This window comes from Lepidochelys olivacea (genome assembly GCF_965140295.1).
Source record: "Lepidochelys olivacea isolate rLepOli2 genome assembly, chromosome: 2".
In the NCBI taxonomy this organism is placed as follows: domain Eukaryota; kingdom Metazoa; phylum Chordata; order Testudines; family Cheloniidae; genus Lepidochelys; species Lepidochelys olivacea.
In genome coordinates, this window is record NC_140412.1 from 63,034,251 (window position 1) to 63,058,252 (window position 24,002).

The following is a 24,002-nucleotide window of genomic DNA, read 5'->3' on the forward strand; positions in this document are numbered from 1 at the left end:
GCCTAAGATTTTTTTTCTTTCTTTTTGTGTGTGTGTTTATTTTGAGTATTTAATGACTTTCCAGGTGGATAAAAATCAATGATTTTAAAAAAAATCTGATTTTTTTATTTAAATCAGGTTTTTTCCTCAAAAAGCATTTTATCAAAAAAAATCCATCTAAAGATAGATACATTATAGCTCAAAGATATCTCATCATGGAATAGGGATTAGAAATTCTAATTCTACAGTATGAGACAATATATTCATGTAATATTTAAGAAAGTTTTATATTGAATTCCATTTTGTATTGAATGGATTAGGGACTCAATCTTATGGGGCTCCAGGGGCTTCTGTATAGATTATTTAAGTTAATCTTTCCATCTACCCAATGGGACTCAGTGCTCAGTCGAGAAGATACCATCAGAGATGCCTAGTTTTGCTATTCTCAAACTGTGGATTTGTGTCTCCAGAGATATCATGCTTGTTAACAGCAAAAAATGTTTTTAAATAAATAATGTATAGAGGTGAGAAATAACAGACCTCAACCCTATTGCCCCTCTGCAAATTTGTGTACACAGAGTCAAACCCTTACCTTTCTCTAAAAGTGCAAAGTTTCAAAAAGTTCAATGAATAGAAGATTGTTGGGGATGGAATAGATCTAAAATATTTCATTTAACTATTTTAGTTAAAAAAAATTTTAACAAAAACAAACCTGATTTTAAAAAGCTTGAATGTTTAACTAAATTCAAATACATAGAATACATAATGTTGTTTTAATTAAAACCATTTAAATGTCTGTCTGGTGATGTTCTCCTCCTAATACAGCATGGCAAGAAAATCCTCCAAATATTAGTGATTATCCTGTTGAACTGGAGATAGTTCATCTCCCAGTGACTTCATAAATATTTGCTTCAGTTACCTTTGGTAAATGAAATAACCAAACAATCATTCATTTTCTGATATAGTTATAAAACTAATCTGAAAAGTTTTCAAAATAAATTACTTTAAAAATGTATAGTATGTACCTTCCAAAAATGAAACCTACATTTGTCCCTGAGTTGTGAAGAATATGTATTAAGGTTATAACAACCCACAAGAATGCACTTTTATGTAGAAATCCATGATTAAATTGAGTCATCTTGACTTGTGATTTAAATCCACCCTGATGAGTGTCACTGTTTCCTCCACAGAGTGTTTCTTTTTTTCTGAAAAGGTCTTTATAAACTTCAAGATGAGAGCAGAAGAAACTGTATACAATTTTTCTTCAACATTTTTTAAAAAAAACAGGGCATACTGTTTAAAGAGTGATCTGTTAGAAACTTGGATTTTTTTTTTAATAAAAAATCAATCCATTTAAAAAGAAAAGTCAAGCTGACAATGTTGCTTTAATCATACTCATGAGTATTAAAGTTAAGTACTTGAGTTAGTGCTGTCAAGAACAGGTCCGTAGTCTGTACTCTACTTGTCAGTCTCAGAACAACTGAGGATCCGTCCTTTGATCTTAACTAACTTTTCAACTCAAGATATGGTTCCTCCACTACTGAGGGGCATCCCATAGGAAAATTTGTGCTGTTGCTATCCAGGATGTAACTGTTCTCTGTTTAGGCAGCTTTAGAGTCCAGTGCTGTCCACCCAACATCTCCTTCATTCAAAATCAAACTGGTTCCCCTTGTCTTTGGTAGGAGCAAGATGAAGGCCATGCCTTATTTATTTATTTTAAGACGGAGAATACCAAAAGTATTCAGTAGAGAGAGAATACCAAAGGTACTTTGTAAGGGGCTTGAATTTGTGCTGGGTTATACATATTTGATATGTAATTCCAGAATGAAGTAAAACGTTAGAAGTGCCTGATGACATGGATACAAATTTTGATTTGCCTTTTTGGTACACGTTTGTTATGTGTAAGAGATTAATATGAAAGCTGAAACTTGCAGTTTAAACATTTATTAGGGAAACATGGATTGTATGTTTCTTTACAGATTTACTTTAGATATAATACAGAATTGGGATGATATGTTTTAGGTTTCCATAGACAGTGTCATCGTTAATAAACTGTTGGTTCTTCATCCATGACCATAATTGGTCTAAGCAGTATTTGACAATACTTTTATCAATTATTGCCTATGTATCTTCTGTAAAGATTGTCAGGCCTAAAAATTATACATGAAGATTGAACTAGTAGACAATTAACAAAAATTGTCGTTCTCTGTATATGAACTCTTAAATTTCCAGTTTCCGTGGTATAGAGTCTGCATATTGTGAGTTCCATTTGTCTGTATGCCCCTAAGAACAAGACAGAGTGTTGCATTCTATATTGACTACAGTTTAATCAGAGATTCATTAATAATAAACTGTTACTAATACAGAATTTATTCAACAGGTGTTGGCACAGGAAAATGAACTCCACTATGAGTGAGGAGCCTGATGCGCTAGCAGTAGTTAACCAGCTGCGAGACCTAGCAGCTGACCCTTTAAATAGACGAGCCATCGTTCAGGATCAGGGATGTCTGCCAGGCCTTATTTTGTTTTTGGATCACCCTAGCCCTCCAGTTGTTCACTCAGCGTTACTAGTAAGTAATCGATTTTTTTTTTTTTTTAGATCAGTGGGCTTTTTATTTGCTTTGTTTGCTGCTTGTACCTTGTGTCAAATTATTGTCATTGTCGTGCTTAATTTTCTGCCACCCCCATTTCAACAATTAATGAGTGACAAAATCATTCTGAAATTGGAGAACAAGTTGTTATAGATTAATTTACTGTGTGTGTGTGTGTGTGTGTGTGTTTTAGAAGGTAACCCTCTAACTTTGGGTATGCAGAGGGAAAAGCTATAATGTAGCTTGTCACATGTAACTGTATGCATGCTTCTCTTCAGACTTTGCTTGTACCTGATGAATGTGAATAGTGTGACTCTTAAAATCTAAGTACTGCACTGACATAATGCCTTTTCTCTTGATTGGAAGTGGGTGAATAAAAATCAATTTTTTTAAAAAAATCATAATTTTTTTATTTAAATAGATTTTTAAATTTTACTTCATGTTGTATTATGTATATAGTGCTAGTGTTTTCCTGTCTTCCCATTTCATAGTTTTAAATTCCTAAAATGGATGGGTTTGTTTTACTTGTTTCTTTAGTTTTCCTAATTGTTAGTAGAGTTTCAGATTTTACATAGATTTCTTTTCCTACTAAGAAGTTCCACACTTTAAAAGCTCATCTGTTCTGATAAGGAGAAGTCCATGGCCTCATTAACATCCTTATTGTAAAAATGACACAAACTTAAACACAAAATTGATAAACAGAGATAAATATAGCCTGTGCTATATTTGCAACAAACTTCACCCTCAAATACAGTGAATTTCCACAAATCAAGAAACCTGAAATGCTTCCACCTGCTATGCTTCTCCATCAAGGTTTGCAATTTGAAGTCAGGTGACTTAGGACCACAAGTCCCATTGAGTGCTTTTGAAAATTCCACCTGCAGGTGCCATAATATTGTCTTTGGAGAATAAGTTTGGGTTCCTGTTTCGTCAAAAATTTGGCCTGCATGTATTTAAAAAAATCACTCTAACTGTATGTATTAACAATGAGAAGTTCTTTAGACTTTTAACACTGAAGCAATTTCTATTTGAAGTTACAAAGATTTTATGCCACTAAGTTTTTAATACAAATACCATCTTAGTGCCTGATATTGCAAACACTGCCAAAAGGAGAGGATTATAGTTACTTCATAGGAGCATTGTGCCTATTAATGTGTTAATATCTGTAAAGTGACTTGATATCCTCAGATGGAAGAACCTGTATAAATGTGGATGTCATTGAAATCCAGCAACCCAAGAGTGAAGAGCTTAAAATGAGCGATTATCTTGAGTCCCTACTTGATTCTACATTAAAAAAATCAGAAACTTTATGGTTAACTAGGTGTATCTAATCCTTTTTTTAAAACTTGAACTAAGATTTTCAAAAATTAAATCCACATTGAGGTGACTAAGCAAAGTCCTAAATCAGGAAGGTTACTTAAACCTATGCTTATCATCAGTGAGGCTACTGATGTGCTTAATGTTTGTCAGATCCTTAAGTATGCTGAATTGGGCCTGATCTGTGAAATTCAGCCTGAGTCTTTCATCTGACTTGAGTAGGCTTTGGATCAGGCCCTAAATGACCTCATTTTTGAAAATGCTGACTGAGCATCTAGCAGCTCCCATTTGTATCAAATTATGTAGTGTTACAGAAGGTGTGATTTGAGCTAAAAATCTTTGATATTGAATAGTGAGCCAAAGGAGAAGTTAATATAAGCAAAACAATTAATCTATTGCTTTGCGAATAGACAGCTGTTTGTCTCAACATGGAAATACTGTGCTCAGGTCTTTAATTCCGATGACTGTTTAGACAGACTTCTAGAAGTGTTTGAATAGCGGTGCAGGGAAACTCAGACTATAAGTGGAAATGATTAGTAGAGTTTGATAGAAGTATATGAGTCTCCACATCTTGGCAGGATAGCAAAGGTTGTAATTAAACTGTCATAAATGTAGAACCAGAGACTTTAAAGGACTTCAGATTACTCAGATGGAAATAAAATGGCCTTGCATTCTAACTATAAAACATGCCAAAAATAGAGGTAGGATTTGAGAATAAATGTTAGAAATACATCTTTGGAAAGAACAATATATAGCTACCATAAAATAAGTAAGGGACTAGGCACACTGTTGTGAGGTGTTCATTGAGCAACAGACCTGCTGTATGATTCCATTTAGGGAATGAGTCAACTTTCACAATTTATTATCACAAAAGCAATTATGTAACACACTGAGTACTTGTGCAAAGTCCTCAGCTATCTGGGTATATCTCAGGTATGAGTCTGTCATGTGTGGTCCTGGAATGCAGGTAGATAAGCTAGTGTTTCGAGGAAACCCTTCAAGCACAATACTATATTGACCTTGGGAGCCACCTCCCTTTCCCCCCACAAAAAGGTAACACTGGAAATACAATACATCTCATCAGCTGAGAAATTTGAGATTTTAACCAAGAAAGTGGTGTTGCAAACAAAGCAGTGCCAATAATCAATTGCTGGAAACCTCTAGTCAGCAGTATCAAATTTTGCAGAAAAGTTCATCTGTAAAGACAAGAAAACAAAACCTTGGGCAGCAAATAAGTCCATATCACAGGCTTGGGGAGGAGCAATCAAAGTTCTACCTGGATACGAAATAGATTAAAGCTATCAAATCATTAGCTGTAAGGTGCCTCTGAAGCTTTGCCACAGTCGTCGTCATAAAAACCTTTTTCAGATTTTTCTTTTTTTCTTGTCATAGGAGAGTAATTAGCAGTCTGCCCTTGAGGTAGTTTAATAAAATGAAATTTCTGTTAAAGTTATGGCATCGTGAACAATGATTCCAAACACATCAGATGAACGTTACATATAATATCCAGGAATCCCATGAACGAGATACATTTTTCACTTTCTAGCTGTTGATCAAAAAAATGGAGAAACTATGTAATACAAATAAATTGAGACTTTGAGGCTGAAAAATCTTTGAGTTCTTTCGCCTGGTATTTCTGTCCCACTTCAGTACTCCTCTTTTTGTTTCAACAGCTTTTTGATAAAAGAGCAGTATCTATTCTGTACATTGTGGCACATTCTACTGCTCTTCTTTTTATTTATTTCTTCGGTTTGAGGCTACAACATCCTCTTTGTGGCATGCCCAAAATCTTAAAAAATCACTCTTTATTAGAAGTGGAGCCCTAGCAATAGCAATGATTAAGGCTACTCAAGGGTTTCCTTTATAAATCTATGTTTAGAGTCAGACTATTATCTGAAATGTTGGTTCTATTTTTGAAGTATGAGTATAAACAGTAGAGCTGCTGTTGAGTATTCAGAAAGTAGATACATAAACTACTTTCTCTCATTAAGAATTTTTTATTAAATATGGCTTTTTTATGGCTGTAATGGTGAAGTGACTGAGGGCAGAAGCGTCTTAGAAGAAGCCCCTTTGAGTGTTCTGGTGAAAATTGGTTTTGTTTTCATTGAGTTTTGAGCCTTTAAAAATTGCACATTGCACTTGGGCAGTAAATTAACATGCTAGTAATATTTCTTACAGCAGTTCTCCAGTGTGGAAGATAGGATGCCTTGTGCATATATTGTAGTTAATTTGGTTGTCTACTAAAAGTTCAAGTTAGTTGAACCTTTCACGTCGAATAAGGCAGAGATCCTCTGGTGCCCTGCCTTGTTCAAAGTGTTTTGACTTGCACAGCTGAAAACTGGAGGTGGTGTGTCTCATCCATATTTCTACAACACTGAAAATTTTGTTTTTTACATGACATTTGCAATGGCACGAGATGTAGGTTCCCAAGAAGGGTTCCACAGGCACCTGTATCTTGCTGTTCAAGGGACACATTAAACAAGGTGGGGATCCCCCTTGCCAAACAATTCCAGATTATCCTTTTTTTTTTTAAAGAGAAAATAACAAATCTAAGGAATGCCATAAATACTGTAGCATATCCCTAACAGATTTTAATCAAAATACGGTTCTGTGGGTAAGTTTGCCTGCGTTAAGAAGGTGTTGCACATGCAGTCTTACAACAAGCTGTTCAGCACCCCTGTGAAATAATACTTAAGCTGTGTTGTCATTTATAAAATGGAAATAAGGACAGAGAAAGCAAGTGACTTTACCAGTGTTTCTTCCATAGAACCTGGGTGCCTTGATTCCTAGTCCCCTGCATCAACAGGCACATTTTTCCAATAGATCTACTAAGAGGGTCACACACTTCTTGAGCGGGGAGCTTATAGCATACACCAGGGGCTCATTGTATTCCTCCGTGCCCCCATAAGCTCCTTGTGTGCCACCCTTCCATCCCCCTTCATTTCAGGGGTTCCCTGAAACTTCTCCATATCTCTCTAGTAGTAGGGGTTCTGTGTGCCCCCATTCCTCCCTTCCACCTGTACCAAGGTCCCCCAATTTCCTCCCACCATGGAGTCTGTGTCCATCATTTCACCACTCTGCCGTTATTACAGTTATTTATCATTTGTATTATCATAGCAGCCAGGAGTCCCAGGCATGGACTAGGACCCCTGTCAAGGTTCCTCCCCCACTCTGAACTCTAGGGTACAGATGTTGGGACCTGCATGAAAAACCTCCTAAGCTTATCTTTACCAGCTTAGGTCAAAACTTCCCCAAGGTACAAAATATTCCACCCGTTGTCCTTGGATTGGCCGCTACCGCCCCCAAACTAATACTGGTTACTGGGGAAGAGCTGTTTGGACGTGTCTTCCCCCCCCCCCCAAATACTTCCCAAAACCTTGCACCCCACTCCCTGGACAAGGTTTGGTAAAAAAGCCTCACCAATTTGCCTAGGTGACTACAGACCCAGACCCTTGGATCTTAAGAACAATGAACAATCCTCCCAACACTTGCACCCCCCCTTTCCTGGGAAATGTTGGATAAAAAGCCTCACCAATTTGCATAGGTGACCACAGACCCAAACCCTTGGATCTGAGAACAATGAAAAAGCATTCAGTTTTCTTACAAGAAGACTTTTAATAAAAATAGAAGTAAATAGAAATAAAGAAATCTCCCCTGTAAAATCAGGATGGTAGATACCTTACAGGGTAATTAGATTCAAAACATAGAGAACCCCTCTAGGCAAAACCTTAAGTTACAAAAAAGATACACAGACAGAAATAGTTATTCTATTCAGCACAATTCTTTTCTCAGCCATTTAAAGAAATCATAATCTAACACGTACCTAGCTAGATTATTTACTAAAAGTTCTAAGACTCCATTCCTGGTCTATCCCCGACAAAGACAGACTATAGACAGACACACAGACCCTTTGTTTCTCTCCCTCCTCCCAGCTTTTGAAAGTATCTTGTCTCCTCATTGGTCATTTTGGTCAGATGCCAGCGAGGTTACCTTTAGCTTCTTAACCCTTTACAGGTGAGAGGAGCTTTCCCCTGGCCAGGAGGGATTTCAAAGGGGTTTACCCTTCCCTTTATATTTATGACAACCCCATAATACCGACGCTATACAAATACAGAACAAAAAGACAGTCTCTACCCCAGAGAGCTTAAAAAGAGATAACAGCTGGGTACAGCCAGATTGGAGAATACGACAAAGCAATGAGACAGTATTGGTCAGTGTGATCACTGGTGGTCAAAGTTTATGTAGGCCTCTGAGCAAACTGGAGTTTATAGGAGGGTTTTGAAGGAGAATAATGAGTTAATTTTGAAAATGTATATGGGGAGCTTTTCCAAAGCATGAGGAGCACCCTGGGTCTCCCATTTTCCCTGTCAAACCAGGGTTTCTATGTGCATCCCTTCCCCCGCTTCCTCTCTCCTTCCATATTATGGTTTTCCATTCTGCCCCAATGGGAGGGTCTCTGTGCCCCCCATTCCTACGTCTCTCTACATGGCAGGATCTCTGTGTGCCCCCCCATTTCCCTATTCACCTGTATGCTAGGGACTCTGTGTGCCACCCTCCCCACATACCAGGGTACCCTAACTTCCCCTCCCACTGCCAGGGGTTCTGTGTGCCCGCCCACCCCATTCTTCCTCTCCCCCATGCTAGAGTCTGTGCACACGTTCACATTCCCCTTCCTCTCCCTGCTATTATTATTTGTCTGAGAGAGAAATCATTCAGGACATCAGCGTGTTAAACTCTATTGGGGGTAGGCAGAAATGAGATGGGGTATTGTTATACCTGAAGGTTTTAATGGCTGCTGTCAACTAGTTGATAGATCTGTAGACAATTTCAGAGGTGCTTTAAAGCTGTAGCTGTGCTAAACAGATGATCATGTTTGGAATTGATTGGATCTGGTGTTCAAAAATACATACAAACAGAGAGCTGCCATTGAGTTATGCGTAAGGTTTTCATGAGTTCAGCCAACTGTTTCTGTATTCCATGGAAGAGGAGACCCATGGAAATCATCAGTATAAGAACTCTTGAATGCAAACTTTGAGTGTTTCAGAAAGATTTTCTTTTCTTGGGACCCTGCCTCCAGAATGTGTATTGTATTGCATTTGTGAATCTCAGAAAGGGTACATTTCAACTATTTCTTTGTATCTATTAACAATGTTCAGACTTTCCCTAATATTCACAAAAGAGGGGGGTAGCGGTGGCAGTCTTCTGTTCCAGGTTCTGTCTGAATATTCTAAAGAGGCATCTTATGCCTGTAATTGCTGCTTCTTTTTTGCACCTAGCACGATGTGGCAAATGTCTCTGAGGTGGAGCTGGTGCACTGAAATTGCATATTCTAACTATCCAACACCTTTTTTTATTTTAGAAACTATGAATTGTTAAATAGTTCATTATTTGAAATATCAGAAATAGAAAATAATGATGAAATAACAGAAGCAGCTTCTGATGGTTATTATCCTTCTTTTCTTTTAGGCTCTCCGGTATTTGGCAGAATGCCGGGCCAACAGAGAAAAGATGAAAAGTGAACTGGGTATGATGCTGAGCTTACAAACTGTAATACAAAGGTAAGTCCATAGGGGCTGCCAGATCTGAAAACAGACAGGCCACGTTGTTTTGTGTAATAACAAGTTAGTATCAAATAAAACTCTACCGCCTGAATTTATGTAATGAATTTCATGACCGTATAGCATGCATTTGTTCCTCTTTGGATCTTATGGTTTAAAGCTATTACTAGTTTGAATTTTATTCAGTATAACAGATCAATTAAATGTTATTACACTACAAGTGCCCAGTTGAAAGGAGCTTGCCTACTGAGGGAGGTTTCAGCTGCTCAGAGTTCTGTTCCATATACTATAGGTTCTTATATCGCCTTCATCACTGTAGTATCCAAGTGCCTTCCAGTAATGAATTAAGTGACTTGACTAACATGTCACTTGTGGTTCATTCTTTCGCTCGTAATCTCCCCAGAGGGAGACTAGTGTGTGCAGTATCATGTTTTGTTTGAGTGGGTTTTTGTGTACCTGCTGCTGTGTCCTTGAGAAAGCAAGGTTGAAATGTGCCTTGCACTTGAAGCGGAAGATGGTGAGATTTGTGATCGTCCTTAGTTTCTGTGGGAGTTAGTTTGTGGTCTTGGATCAACCTGTGGGATTGCTGTGTCTCCTGCACAGATTAAGCTTTACCTTTATGGCAGAAAGTTCCATTGTGCCTCAGGAGAAGAGTTGTTGACCACACTATTCATCCTGGAACTTTAGAGAATCTGTTAGATATGCTGGACCCATGGAAAGTTAATATGTGCTGCAGAATTTGAACAGTCCTTATTTAAAAAGAAAAGAAATCAGAATAACCTTTAAATTGTACCAGGTGTCAAATCTCTTTTTTGCGGGGGGAAGGAGGATTCTTTTATTACTAACAAGAATACTGCTATCTAGTTACTAAATCTCATAGTAGTCATCCACCTATTTCAGGACTACATTAGTGATCAGTGTAGTAAGCGAGTAGTCCCTCATATTGACACATACCATTTTTATTTGCCTCGGAAAACATGGTGCTGTCTTAGTTGGTCAGAATGACATAGTTGAGCAGGACACCTTAATGTGATACTTTTGTGTAATATCAAAGCTAGAAATATTAATATAAATGTTGAAGTTGTCAACAGGGATCATTCAGAAAGAGCTAGTGAAACATTTCCAGAAACTCTTGGAGAAGAATATTTGAGCCAACTGGTTGCATTTGTTTGAGAATATTCTAAATCTAAATTTCAGTAAAATGAGCGACTCGCAAGGTTGGATAATGGTTAGCTGAAACCACCCAGTTTCTTCCATATAAATCATTGGAAGTCTGTCATTAATACTCAACTGGTAAAATAGTGAAAGGAATTATTTAGGGTTTAAACCAGACTTGAGCTGTTAGGGATTAGGATGAGATAGACCTTTTAGCGGGGCAGATTATGTCACATCTGCCTACGGTGGGGTATTTGCACCTTTCTCTGAAGTATCTGGCGCTGGACACAGGATACTGGACTGGATGAATTACAGGTCTGATCCATTATGACAACTTCCATGTTCTTGTAGTGGTAGTGTTTTTGGTAGTTTCACAGCATGGGGTAGATGCTGTATAAGGCTCATACCATTTCCAAAATTGGATGATCTTCAGCTCTAGAATTAATTAAATATGTGTGTATATGTGTGTGTGTGTGTGTTATATGTGTGTGAATTTCAAGAAGGACTTTTCTGTAAAGGATGGAAAAAATCAGCTAACAAGTTAAGCTTTCAAAGTCCTGTTCTCAGACTTTTGTATCTTGCAATACAATTTTGACAGAATTCATGTCATGTTACAGCAACTGAGAACAATAATGGTGCTATCCCAACTATTCTGGAATTCCTGCAGGTAGGACTGAATGAAAGCTTTGATATCAATATCCTTCAGGTTCAGGCATTTGTGGGCAGTGCCCCTCTGGCTTCTCACCACTGACATAAGGTTAGACCCTCAGTCTTGGAAGCCTAAACCTAATTCTTTTTTCATCTAAAAAAAGATTTGTAATTTCTCACCTACTGCCTTTGTACTTTTTCCTTTCCCCTAAATAACTCCCAACCCTCCACTTTCAATTTCCCTTTCTACCAGATTGCATCATTGGCAGAGCAAGGGAGCCAGGTTTGTGTTTTCTTTTGTTTTGTTGTTTATTTAAAAGCAGCCAGGAGGCTGCACACTCATTCTACAATGATAAATTATATCCAGGTCTTGTTGGATGTGATGTTTGTTCAGTGACCCGTGTCCAATCTATTACTCTGACCAATACAAGGATGTAATCAGACTTGCTGCTCTCTTCTGCGTTCAGACGAATTGACACTCAGGTGCATATGGGTTTTTTGGTTGTCTGAGTGACTACTACTCTGAAATTAGCATCAGAGACATCCAGACCACAGAAACACATTTTCTCATCACCTTCCGTTCTGCGATCCCTCCGCAACTCAGCAAATTAGTGTGTTCTGCAAACTTCTAAATCATTAATTTCAATGGTTAAACATTTCTGAGTTCGTGGTTGGTTATTTATTTGTATAGTGGTAGCGCCTAGGAGCCACCTTGTGCTAGGTGCAAACATGGAACAAAAAAGATGATCATTTGTCCTAAAGAATTGACAATCTACATAATGATTCGTTTGAAGCTAGAGAAGTGCTCATATGAAGAGAAACAGGAAATCTAACTCCTAGGAACCCCCAGACGGCAAGAGAAATCTTAATTAGGATTGTACAGTCTACATTAGTATCAGTGGATCACAGAAAATGGGTAGAAAATATTTTTGCATGTGTGCACCCATGTGTGCTTGTGACACATCCAAGTTTGCTTACTGTCATTCTCTGCTTATAGGTCTGTTTTATGCCTCACTTCACAAATTACTGGGCCTGTAGAATTCTCTGTTCAGATTTTGAAGGTTTTGGTTTTTTTTTTAATTGGCGTTATATCTCAATTGTTGAGGTTATTCCACTACTTAAACTGGCTAGTGTACTGATTCACCATTAATATTACATCACAATTAAGGAACCGAAAAGCAGTTCTAGGTTCACTATTTTGTTTTGCCCTGTACATAATTGCTAGTCTCTTGCTAGCATAGAAATAATAGTAAATATTGGGGGCCAGAGTCATTCAGCTCTCGAGTCCTGTGTCAGGAGAAACACAAAATGTCAACTCAGTGAAATGGTAAAGTTGAGTTTAAAGACATGTTTTGGGGTTTTCTAGGTTCTTTCAGACTTACTTTGATTTGGAATATGTTTTATAAAGCTTTGTGGATATTTCATAAGAAGGTTGTTATAAAATGCTGCTTGTTGCAATAGCATATGGGAAATCCAGGTTAAAACTGCATGTTTTCATAGAAAACTTTGAAGAGCCATTTTATTTAGAAACACTTCTATCTACATATCCCATATTTTCTACATTCTTCTGTATTAGTAAGATTTGTATGAAAACAATATTTTAGCTTCTCAGTAGTTCTTCTATTCCTGCCGATTGTTCTTCACTGTGGCTTGATTTTCCTCTCCCTTATGCTTACTAAATCAAGAGTAACTTCATTTTAATGGACTTAAATTATCATAGTGAGATGAGAGTCCAGCCCTTGTAGCCCTAATTCTTTGTAATGTTATTCTTTCCTCAGCAACCAGTTGTGTTATAATTGGAAATTGAGGTATTTTCAGGTGATGAATAAGCAGCTGGAGTAAACACTTTTAAATGAAAATCTTGTTTCCATTCAGTTTATTCTTTGTTGTGGTAGTGTCCTCATGAGGACCAGGGCCCCCTTCTGTAGTGCATTAGGAAGACATGATTCCTGTCCTGGTAAACTTTACCAGTGAGAGAGAGAGTGTGAGTGTGTGTGTATGTGTTTGTGTTTAAAATAATAATAATTAAAAAGGGAGGGAATGGAGAATTCTCTCAAAACTAAGTGTTTCAGAGTTTTCCAGGAGGCATCAGCAGCTCTTTAATGTTACATACTGATGTAGTCATTGGTTTCCTGGTGTGGGGAACTTAATGTGTCTGCTTGGACTTTATAAAATATTATTAGCAACTTCTAGAATTAATTAGGATTTGTAGCCTACAAGAAAATACTCATGTTGTGTTCAGAATGAAAGTGACTCTTGATGGACAGTAAAGATTAAAGCTCACAATCATTTCATAATCTTTGAGCATCATAATGGTACTCTTTCAATATAACTGACGTATTAAAAAAAATACTGATGAGTAATCAATATACCAAATAGCTCTTATTGCAGAATGGCAAATTGCTGAGAGTAAAATTCCAATTACTTAGCTAAAAGAGCTTTTCAAGATAGTCTTCCTTTGTCAGGGTGTCATGTTTAACAAGCTGAACTAAAGCCAGCGTATTAATCAGCTCTTCCAATTTATTACTTGCCTAAGAAGATTAGGGCAATTAATATGTGTTTAATTACACAGAGTCCTTTGCAGATATGGTGAAATGCATGCACTTCTGTAATTCCTGACTTCTTATTCAATTTTAATTTTGGGTAGTCTTAATTACCTATAGTTTTTGAAAATTTAATTACTCCCTGGAACTGGCAAAGCTCAGATGTATTATGTTTAGCTTAAAAAAAATCAAAGTAATTCAAGTAATATTTGCTGAAACTGAGAAACTGATACAGTAAGAGATGCAGAATCACATTGGTTTTATTTATGTTCATTGTATAATGTCTTCCTTTTGATTTTGTGAAACGGGGAGAACACTTGGGGGGAAAAAAGAGTAAAGTCCAAATAAAGCAAATCTGAATATTAGAGGGGTAATAGGAGGGGAAAATGTTGGTTGGAGAATTGTCCTTTTAATTTCATGCAAATCAGTGTACAAATATTTCATGTACTTGTCACATATCTGCTGTATACTTTAAATATGTTAGTTTAAATATTTAAACTTGCATGTCTAAAGGAGGGTCAATAGGGTCCTTAAAAGTTGCAACAATTTGTTCTCTGTGTTATGTATACCCGCAAGAAAAGGAGGGTGGGAGTGATGAAAAACCTTATGCTGTTGTGTGATATCTTCTGTGAGGGGAGGATAAACTATGCAGTGGTTGTGGGCATATACTAACAAATTGTTGCATTTTCTGTGTGGGAGCTTGCATGTTTGTAAATCTCCATCTTCAGTATTCTTGTTAACATAGAAACTGATGGAGCAACTGCTCTCTGAAATGCTTGAAGCTGAAGTTTGGTAATTACAACATATCATCTTGTACAAGCATAATGTAGATGTGCAAACCCTATTTGTATTACTCGGACTTTCTTGGCCCACACCCTAACCTGTTTGTTTGTCTCATCCACGGTTTTGTTTTCTAGATGGTAAACTCTTTGGACCAGAGATTATCATTTTCCACAATGGGAGACCCTGTCGAGTAGGCCTTTAGGTATTGTCGCAACATAACTGTTAATAGATGGTCACAGCAAGGAGCTGGAAAGACACTCTGTATACTCGTTTGGTCTCTGTTTGGAACCTGCTCTAGTAAGTCAAATTTTAGGTCTACTGGTTACAGCAGGTATTAGATTAAAAAGAGTGTTTTTCAAGACTTAAAATTTAGTGGTGTTCCAAGATAGTTGGCTCTCAGGCTTTCTGGACAGCGTAGAGGACAGCAAACGTTATGTATTTCTATGATGATCTATCTTATAAACTGGCTCATTACGAGATTGTACTTATAGATTGTTTGCAGGGAACAGGTGTGTGGTGATGTCATCCAACCATGATGTTTTAGGTCTTCCGGCATGTCTTTTCCATCATGCTTTCATTGGGTCAAATTCAAAGATGATTCTTGCAGGGAAGTTGGTAGACTTTCCGAGCAAATGACCTTACCACGTTAGAGAGCCTTGGGCGACTGAGAGCTGGACCTGTTTAGTTAGAAGATAGATCTCTTCATGTGGCTTAAATTTGAACCACTGAATATTTTAAATCACTCAGAGATGCTTCAACTGAATAGTGTCCAACTTCTTTTCAATCTTGACCACCAAAGCCTTGTATTATCCTCAGTTTTGTGCTCTGCTTATCAAGATCTTTAGTTTTCAAAGATGCTGTTGATGAAGTGTCCTATTAACAAGGCTTCTGCAGTGCAGGTTTCAATTTTCTCAGTGCCACCCAGATTATCCAATTAACAGAGCTGAGATAGGTGAAATTACCGGCACACTCAACTGTGTGATCGCATGTTCAGAATCGCTGACCAAAAGAATTGTGGTTTTGCCCTAATTAATTTTCAGGCTGACTTTTGCCCATGGATTTTTCACATGGCAAAGTGCCACAACCAGCTTGTCCATTGATTCAACAACTAGCACTACATCATTGGCAAAATCAATGTGGGTAAGGCTCTTGTCATCCAGGGGTATACCTAAGATGCATTTACTTAATGTCTGATCAAGTATTCCTAGGCTGCTCCTATTACTAGTCTGAGTCTGACCATAAGCAGAGCAACCTCATAAGACTTGAAGTGAACGACTGTTTTGAAGAGTGAATCAAATACTTTTGTTTTTGTCAGCATTGTAGAGTAGATTTTATAGCTGGGCTGGTAAATAATAACAGTTTTGCAAAGCTAAAGTTCATTTGCAAAATCACACGTTCTCTGTGATCAAAGCTCAGTGAAATATCATGCAGTATATGTGGCATCAGTTTGTTCAGTATCTCTCCTTGGAGATATAGGGAGTGTTGTTTGTGTAATATTTCTTGTCAGTGTGCTATGTCTGTGCGTTCAGTGCTCCTGCAAAACATACAAAAAATCACTCTGCCCTAGGACATTTACAATTCAAGCAGACACATGCCAGAACTAAAATTATATATGTAAAGCACTAAATAGCCAAGCAGTGGAGATTCCTGGTAGTGCAACAGGTGTTATGTTAATCCTAACCGTTCAGAAACAACAAGGAATCCTTGTGGCACCTTAGAGACTAACGAAGTATTCCTCGTTGTTTTTGCTGATGCAGACTAACATGGCTACAACTCTGAAACCTAACAGTTCAGGGTTTGATAGCCAACTCTAGTAGGTTTCATGACGGGAGTGTGGTTTTTGAGGAGGGATTTGAAAAAGAAAAAGATGGATGCATAAAAGTAGACTGCAAGAGCAATCCCATTAAAATGATAGACTTGAAATTTCAGTCCAAACTTTATAAAGATTAAAATAAGGTTTATTTGTATTTGCAAGGATTATTATGACAGATCTGAGTTGCCTTCATTATTGTCCTTATGCATCTCAAAATAAACGAAAAATTAGCAAGGTTTGAAAATGAGAGGTGATCGCTGGGCAAAATCTGAAAATGGAACAGTTTGTAAGGATCCGCTGCCTATGTTCAAAACAGATGTTGCTCAACTATTTTATCAAACTGTATGATGCTAAATGGATAAAGACTTTTTCTGTGCTGGTTACTGAAGAAAGTGGACGTTATTCTTGTATTATCTTATTGGCAGAGAGAGGCTCATAATCATTGTTTAGTTTGAGCTCTGTGCCTTCATGGTTAAATGCGAAGAGGACTATAAAACTGCAAAATGCACTAGCAATTTAAACATAATCCTTGGTCACAACCGAGGAATTTTGTGAAGCGGTTAAATGTAATCTCAAAATAGAAAAGTGAGATTTGAAACTTATTGCGAGAACATACTACGTGTGAACTGGTATAATAGAAATAAACTTGTTAGTCTCTAAGGTGCCACAAGTACTCCTTTTCTTTTTGAGAAATAAACTTGTTTGGCAAGCACATTGAATACAGATGTTTTCAGTCTGCTGTTTTAGAAACTCTGATGACAAGGGTCAACCAATAGCATTAGTTTTGGGGGATCTCCATGTAATTTGGAATTTTCAATGTGTTCTTCAGCATTTAATGTTTCATTTTACATCACAACAAGTGTCTGCCCCTTCTATCTGTGAAGTTTTCTTTCTACATGTAATCAGTGCAATACTGTTTCCCCTGGTCTTCAGGGACAGACTGAAGCAATAGTTTTGATGTATATGAACAATCCATTCATAGATTCATAGATATTTAGGCCAGAAGGGACCATTATGATCATCTAGTCTGACCTCCTGCACAATGCAGGCCACAGAATTTCACCCACCACTCCTAAAAAAGACCTCACACCTATATCTGTGCTATTGAAGTCCTCAAATTGTAGTTTGAAGACCTCAAGGAGCAGAGAATCCTCCAGCAAGTGACCCGTGCCCCATGCTACAGAGGAAGGCGAAAAATCTCCAGGGCCTTCCAATCTGCCCTGGAGGAAAATTCCTTCCCGACCCCAAATATGGCGATCAGCTAAACCCTGAGCATATGGGCAAGATTCATCAGCCAGATACTACAGAAAATTCTTTCCCGGTAACTTGTATCTTACCCCATCTAAAAACCCATCACAGGCCATTGGGCCTATTTACCATGAATATTTAATTACCAAAACCATGTTATCCTATCATACCATCTCCTCCATAAACTTATCGAGTTTAATCTTAAAGCAAGATAGATCTTTTGCCCCCACTACTTCCCTCGGAAGGCTATTCCAAAACTTCACTCCTCTGATGGTTAGAAACCTTCGTCTAATTTCTAATCTAAATTTCCTAGTGGCCAGTTTATATCCATTTGTTCTTGTGTCCACATTGGTACTGAGTTTAAATAATTCCTCTCCCTCTCTGGTATTTATCCCTCTGATATATTTATAGAGAGCAATCATATCTCCCCTCAACCTTCTTTTAGTTAGGCTAAACAAGCCAAGCTCCCTGAGTCTCCTTTCATAAGACAAGTTTTCCATTCCTCGGATCATCCTAGTAGCCCTTCTCTGTACCTGTTCCAGTTTGAATTCATCCTTCTTAAACATGGGAGACCAGAACTGCACACAGTATTCCAGGTGAGGTCTCACCAGTGCCTTATATAACGGTACTAAAACCTCCTTATCCCTACTGGAAATACCTCTCCTGATGCATCCCAAGATGACATTAGCTTTTTTCACAGCCATATCACATTGGCAGCTCATAGTCATCCTATGATCAACCAATACTCCAAGGTCCTTTTCCTCCTCCGTTACTTCTAGTTGATGCGTCCCTAGCTTATAACTAAAATTCTTGTTATTAATCCCTAAATTTCATCTCTATAGTGTAAAAGCTGATACCGAACAATTTAAATATCAACTGTTTTAATTGCTGATCGTATAAAAAACATCTTGCTAATTTGCTGAATTTAATGTTTCAAGATTAACTTTAAAAGGCATTCCAGGGGAAAGACCTATTTGCATCTCTAAAACCTGCAACCATTCTGTCTGTCTGTATGGGGGAATGAAGGGTTGCACACTCAAGATTGGAATGTGGAAGAGAAAGGAGGACTCATGTAAATTAGCAGAGAGGAAGGTTTAATAACAGGAACACAGAGTGTCTTTAACACTAATTAAACCTTGCAGTCAGCCAATGTCAAATACATTCTAGAAATACGGTGTCCTTCCTTGGTAGCTGTTCAGTTTACAAGACAAAATGCTGAGGCAGGTTCTTCTGCAGAATTGCCAACCCGAAATGTTCACAAAATCTATTATTTTTACATAATCTCATGATTTTTTAGTTCTTTTTATTTGCCTTCAGCTTTCTGAGCCTTTAGGGTGTAATAGGATCACATTTTGAAACTTTTTTCACAGTCGCAAGGGATAGAAACTTACTTTTTCTTTAAGAATGAAGGCTGAAATCATCACATATCCACTTGACTCAAGGAGCTAGGGCTTTAAGAAAAACAATAATTATCATCAAAAACAACAAGGAGTCCTTGTGGCACCTTAGAGACTAACATATTTATTTGGGCATAATCTTTCATGAGCTAAAACCACTTCATTAAATGCATGGAGTGAAAAATACAGTAAGCAGAATATATAGATATATGTGTGCCAGCAATGCCCCTCTGCCATATACATTGGCCAAACAGTCTCTATGCAAAAGAATAAATGGACACAAATCAGACATCAAGAACTGTAACATTCAAAAACCATTAGGAGAACACTTCAGTCTCCCTGGACACTCAATAACAGACTTAAAAGTGGCAATTCTTCAACAAAAAAGCTTCAAAAACAGACTAACGAGAAACTGCAGAACTGGAATTAATTTGTAAACTTGACACCGTCAAATTAGGCCTTAATCAAGACTGAGAGCGGATGGGTCACTACAAAAAGTAATTTTCCCTCTGCTGATACTCACACCTTCTTGGCAGCTGTTGGAAATGGACCACCTTGATTACATTGGCCTCGTTAGCACTACAAAAGTAATTTTCCTTCCCTTAGTATTTACCCCTTCCTGTCAACTGTTGAGAATAGGCCACTTCCACCTTAATTGAATTGGCTCATTAGAACTGACCCCCCACTTGGTAAGGCAACTCCCATCTTTTCATGTGCTATAATATATATTCTGCTTACTGTATTTTTCACTCCATGCATCTGATAAAGTGGGTTTTAGCCCACGAAAGCTTGTGCCCGGATAAATTTGTTAGTCTCTAAGGTGCCACAAGGACTCCTCGTTGTTTTTGCTGATACAGACTAACACGGCTATCACTCTGAAATAATTATCATGAGACTCATGACAGAATCATGAGTGGACGACACTGCTTCTGTGATATGCTGACTCTGACAGCTCTCTGGAATAAAGAGCAAAAATTGCCAAAATACTTTTTTTAAAAGGGGCTGCAGATTCTTTTTTAGTGAATTTAGTACCCAGGAAAGGTGCCAGATTGATAGTGTTGGAGACCAAAGTCACTTATCTGTGAAAAAGGAACAACACAGGCAGTTGGCAGTACAAATTTCCCCACCCTTCCTTGCCAGTATAGGGCCTCCAACCTGAGCTTGTGGGGAGCATCTCCACATGTGATGCCAATCTACATGCCCCATTAGTCCTTGGCCCCTTTTGTTGAGTGTCAACAAAAATGCCAGTTGTCATGTTGGTTTTTATGAAGCAGGTGCGGGTCTACTAGGAAGTGGACTGAGATCACTAATTTATTGTACACAACCCAGCAAATGATAGAAATGTTGTGTAAGGGCTTGTCTACGTGAGGAAACAAACTAGCATAGCTCTTGGGTTATTCTCGAATAGCTCCCTATGTGGACACTCAAATTATTCCAGAATATAATGATTTTTATGCTGGAATAGAGCGTTTATAGTGAAGTAATTATTCCAGAAAGAACACACTTTTATTCCTGAATAATGAGTACTCACAGTGAAATATTCTGCAATACTTATTCCAATCAATTTCCCCATGTAGAGAAGTCCTAAGTAACAACTTTGGACAAATTACAATGGTGACCTATTTTCATGCGTTAGGGCCAAAAGGGAACATTCTGATTTAGTCTAACCTCCTGTATAGCACAGGCCATGGAACTTCCTGAAAATAATTCCTACAGCCTAGCTTTTAGAAAAACATCCAATCTGAAGTTTAAAATTGCCAGTGATGGAGATTCCTCCATAACTTTTGGTAAATTGTTCCATTACCATTCATTCCAGTCCACCGAGAGGGGTACAGAAGGTTTTTGAAGTTTTGACATATGTTCCATTCTCTATATCACTGGTTCTCAACCCATGGGTCACATGCAGCTTATTTAGCTCACAGCTATGTGCTTAAAAAAAATTCAAAATTTGCCTCTCTGGTCTGGCAGGGAGCGGTGCTAGCTTAGGGGGCAAGACACCGTCTTGCAGCCTGCACCAGTGCTCCTGCCATCAGGGGCTGATGAGTGCCATGGGGAGTGGGAGAGTGGGTCTGTGGGAGGGTTTGAGGGGGCGCTGGGACCTAAGGGTTTTCGGGGGTGCTGCAGCACCCCTAGATTTTCAGTGGGGCTCTGCTCCTAGCCCCCCTTCCTGGGTCCTGGCTGCTGGCCTGTGCTGGGTACTTCGCTCCTGGCCTCAGTAATGTGAGGTTTCTCATAAAAGTACACATTGTGATATCAACGTGGAAGTAGTTTTAGGAGCACTGAAACAGGAAATAATATTATTACCTAAACAATCTTCATTTTCAAGTACATTATCTATATTGCATTGATTAGCATTAGCCGTGTTAATCGTCTACCCCTTTGAAAATTTTCTAGATTGTAAAGCTATTTGTCTCTCTTGCCTTACCACAAGTTTCTTCTTCTGGTAATTTTAAATTCTATGAGAGCAAGACTTTATTTTATGGGAACTGAGCTCCAATTCAGCGTTCCAGGAGCATGAAAACTTTAATGCGGAATCTGTTTCTGCATTTAACTCTTTCCAGAGTTTTCTACACTGAAAGTCTTTTGAATAAATCCTAGCTACAGTATTTAGCCTCATAACTCCCAACATAAGCAAAAGTTACAACATACATGTATGAAATGAAGTAATTGAATTCAGTGTTGTTTTTTTTTAAAATATATTTCTGCAGATAACAAGCCCTTTCTTTTCAGTGACAGCTAGCCAACTGGACACTTTCATCATGAATGAATAGAAATAGTTCATCATACTGATGCTTGGTAGTAGTACCACAACTTGACTCTTCAGGATTTTGAAAGCCAACAGCTCTTTGCTATTATGACTGCATGTTGGTATCAGGCTTTTCCTGTTCATTCATGTTATGACTGGGATTAGGTTAATTCTTAACCTTTCCAAGGCATGGTTTTGCTTTTTATTGGTAGGTTTCAGAAAAGTAAAACCATCTGAAATTTACCATTGAAAACCAAGAATAAGTAATCCCGTAAAATTTTCCTGGAAAGGTACTTATTTTATTTTTATTAAAAAATGTTAGCCAGAAGTAGAGTTCTCCCTCAATGCTATCAGCACTACTGTTAATCTTGCTCTTTCAGGATGGTCACTGAGGAAGGGCAGGAATGACTTTATATACATCATTAATGTCATACAGTGGGGAGGGATAGGTAGAGGAGGTGCTCCTCATGTTACCATTAAATCATTATAGCAGAAGTACCATGAAAATGATTCTTGCCATAAAAATATATTAGATTAAGTGATCGCTGTTCACTACTGGGACAAGCTGTTTCAACTAAATACTGTGAAACTCAGCATGAAGTTCTATTAGAGAGACAAGGTAGGTGAAGTAATATTTTTTGAAAGCTTGTCTCTCTCACCAACAGAAGTTGGTCCAATAAAAGATATTATCTCACCCACCTCCCTTCAATATCCTGGGACTGACATAGCTACAACACTGAAGTTCTATGTCTATTAGGCCCAATTTTATCTAGCAAATGCTAAAAGCCTGAAATTTCATTGAGTAATAGGGCCTGATTTTGATGGAATGTGTCCATCTGGTAGATACCAAGCTGTGGAAGTTTAAATACTGACCTCCCTTTTAGTGTTTGTGTGTATATAGCAAGAGTTAAATGAAATTGGACAAATAGCTGGGATAAACATATGACATCTGTTTAAATCTATTGTTACACTATGGTTTAAAGTTTGTATTCTTTTCTGGTGATAAACGGATAATAGGCTGAACTAGTGAACACTCGATGCCTAGTTAGCATTGTGTATTTTTATTAAATAATAAAATAATTACATTGCAATAACAAGAGATTAGTGGTTTTGCACTATTAACACTATACACGAAGGGGAATTATTTTATTGCTTTCAAGAGCATTTGTGAGACTATAGATATAGCATACAAAAACCTACATTTGGTTCTTCGAGAGTACAGGTTCATCCCACAATTTAATATTCATGTCATAATAGAATGGGAACAGATGATCAAGGAAACTGGAGAAATTTAGAGTGATTATGTAAATGTCATAAAATATTTGAGCACACTGTCTTTGTCTTGCATAAAATGGACAGTCTAAATGCAGAGCTCACTCTTATTGAAACTTTCCCTAGCTTAGTATATCACAGGTAATTTGTAAAGTTAGTATGCTAAGGAGATAACAGATCTGCTGCTTGTAATTCATCTTGCAGGTCTGTCATACCTTTCCTTCATGACCAGTAAAATTCTCTTTTTCAATACCCTGTAGCCTTGGGGAAGGCACATTAATTCTAGCTCTTCTACTGACTGCTTTTAATATTTCTTTATACTTTAAAAAAGAAAAGGAGTACTTGTTGCACCTTAGAGACTAACCAATTTATTTGCATAAGCTTTCGTGAGCTACAGCTCACTGCATCCGATGAAGTGAGCTGTAGCTCACGAAAGCTTATGCTCAAATAAATTGGTTAGTCTCTAAGGTGCCACAAGTACTCCTTTTCTTTTTGCGAATACAGACTAACACGGCTGTTACTCTGAAACCTGTCTTTATACTTTGCAACCCTTACTAGCCAAGACTTCATGCCTCTAACTTAGGGGAGGTATAACTACCAGTCCCACATTGTACAGCTAATGTAACAGAAGTTTGGCAAGGTTATTTATTTTTTTTAAGATATATTTAAGACAGAACGTCATTATGTACAAATAAGAACCGTACAAAGTGTTACTCTCCTTTTAATGTGTAAAACAGATTCATATAGATTGTCCAAAAATATTTAACAAACTTGCACACACGGATTTATTGCTTTAACTGGCAATTGTATTGATTGGCATTTATAGTAAGAAATGCTATAGCCAAGAGTTGTTCTTGAAAGCTCTACTACTGCTCACCCCAAAAGGCTTGGCAACACATGTTGCACTCAGGCCCTGGTAGCACTCAATGCTGTCCCCATCCCTGGCGAGGAC

At 37.8% G+C, this 24,002-nt stretch overlaps 1 protein-coding gene across 1 annotated transcript in view; it reads left to right on the plus strand.

The window, feature by feature from the left end:
- The window catches only part of ARMC1 (armadillo repeat containing 1), a 45,816-nt gene that overhangs the window by 3,032 nt on the left and 18,782 nt on the right, over positions 1 to 24,002 (plus strand). Inside the window, exons 2-3 of the mRNA XM_084620547.1 lie at positions 2,360 to 2,549; positions 9,354 to 9,445. Of these exons, the coding sequence (XP_084476673.1) occupies positions 2,376 to 2,549; positions 9,354 to 9,445 (266 nt within the window). The 5' untranslated portion in view covers positions 2,360 to 2,375. The remainder of the gene's footprint in view (positions 1 to 2,359; positions 2,550 to 9,353; positions 9,446 to 24,002) is intronic.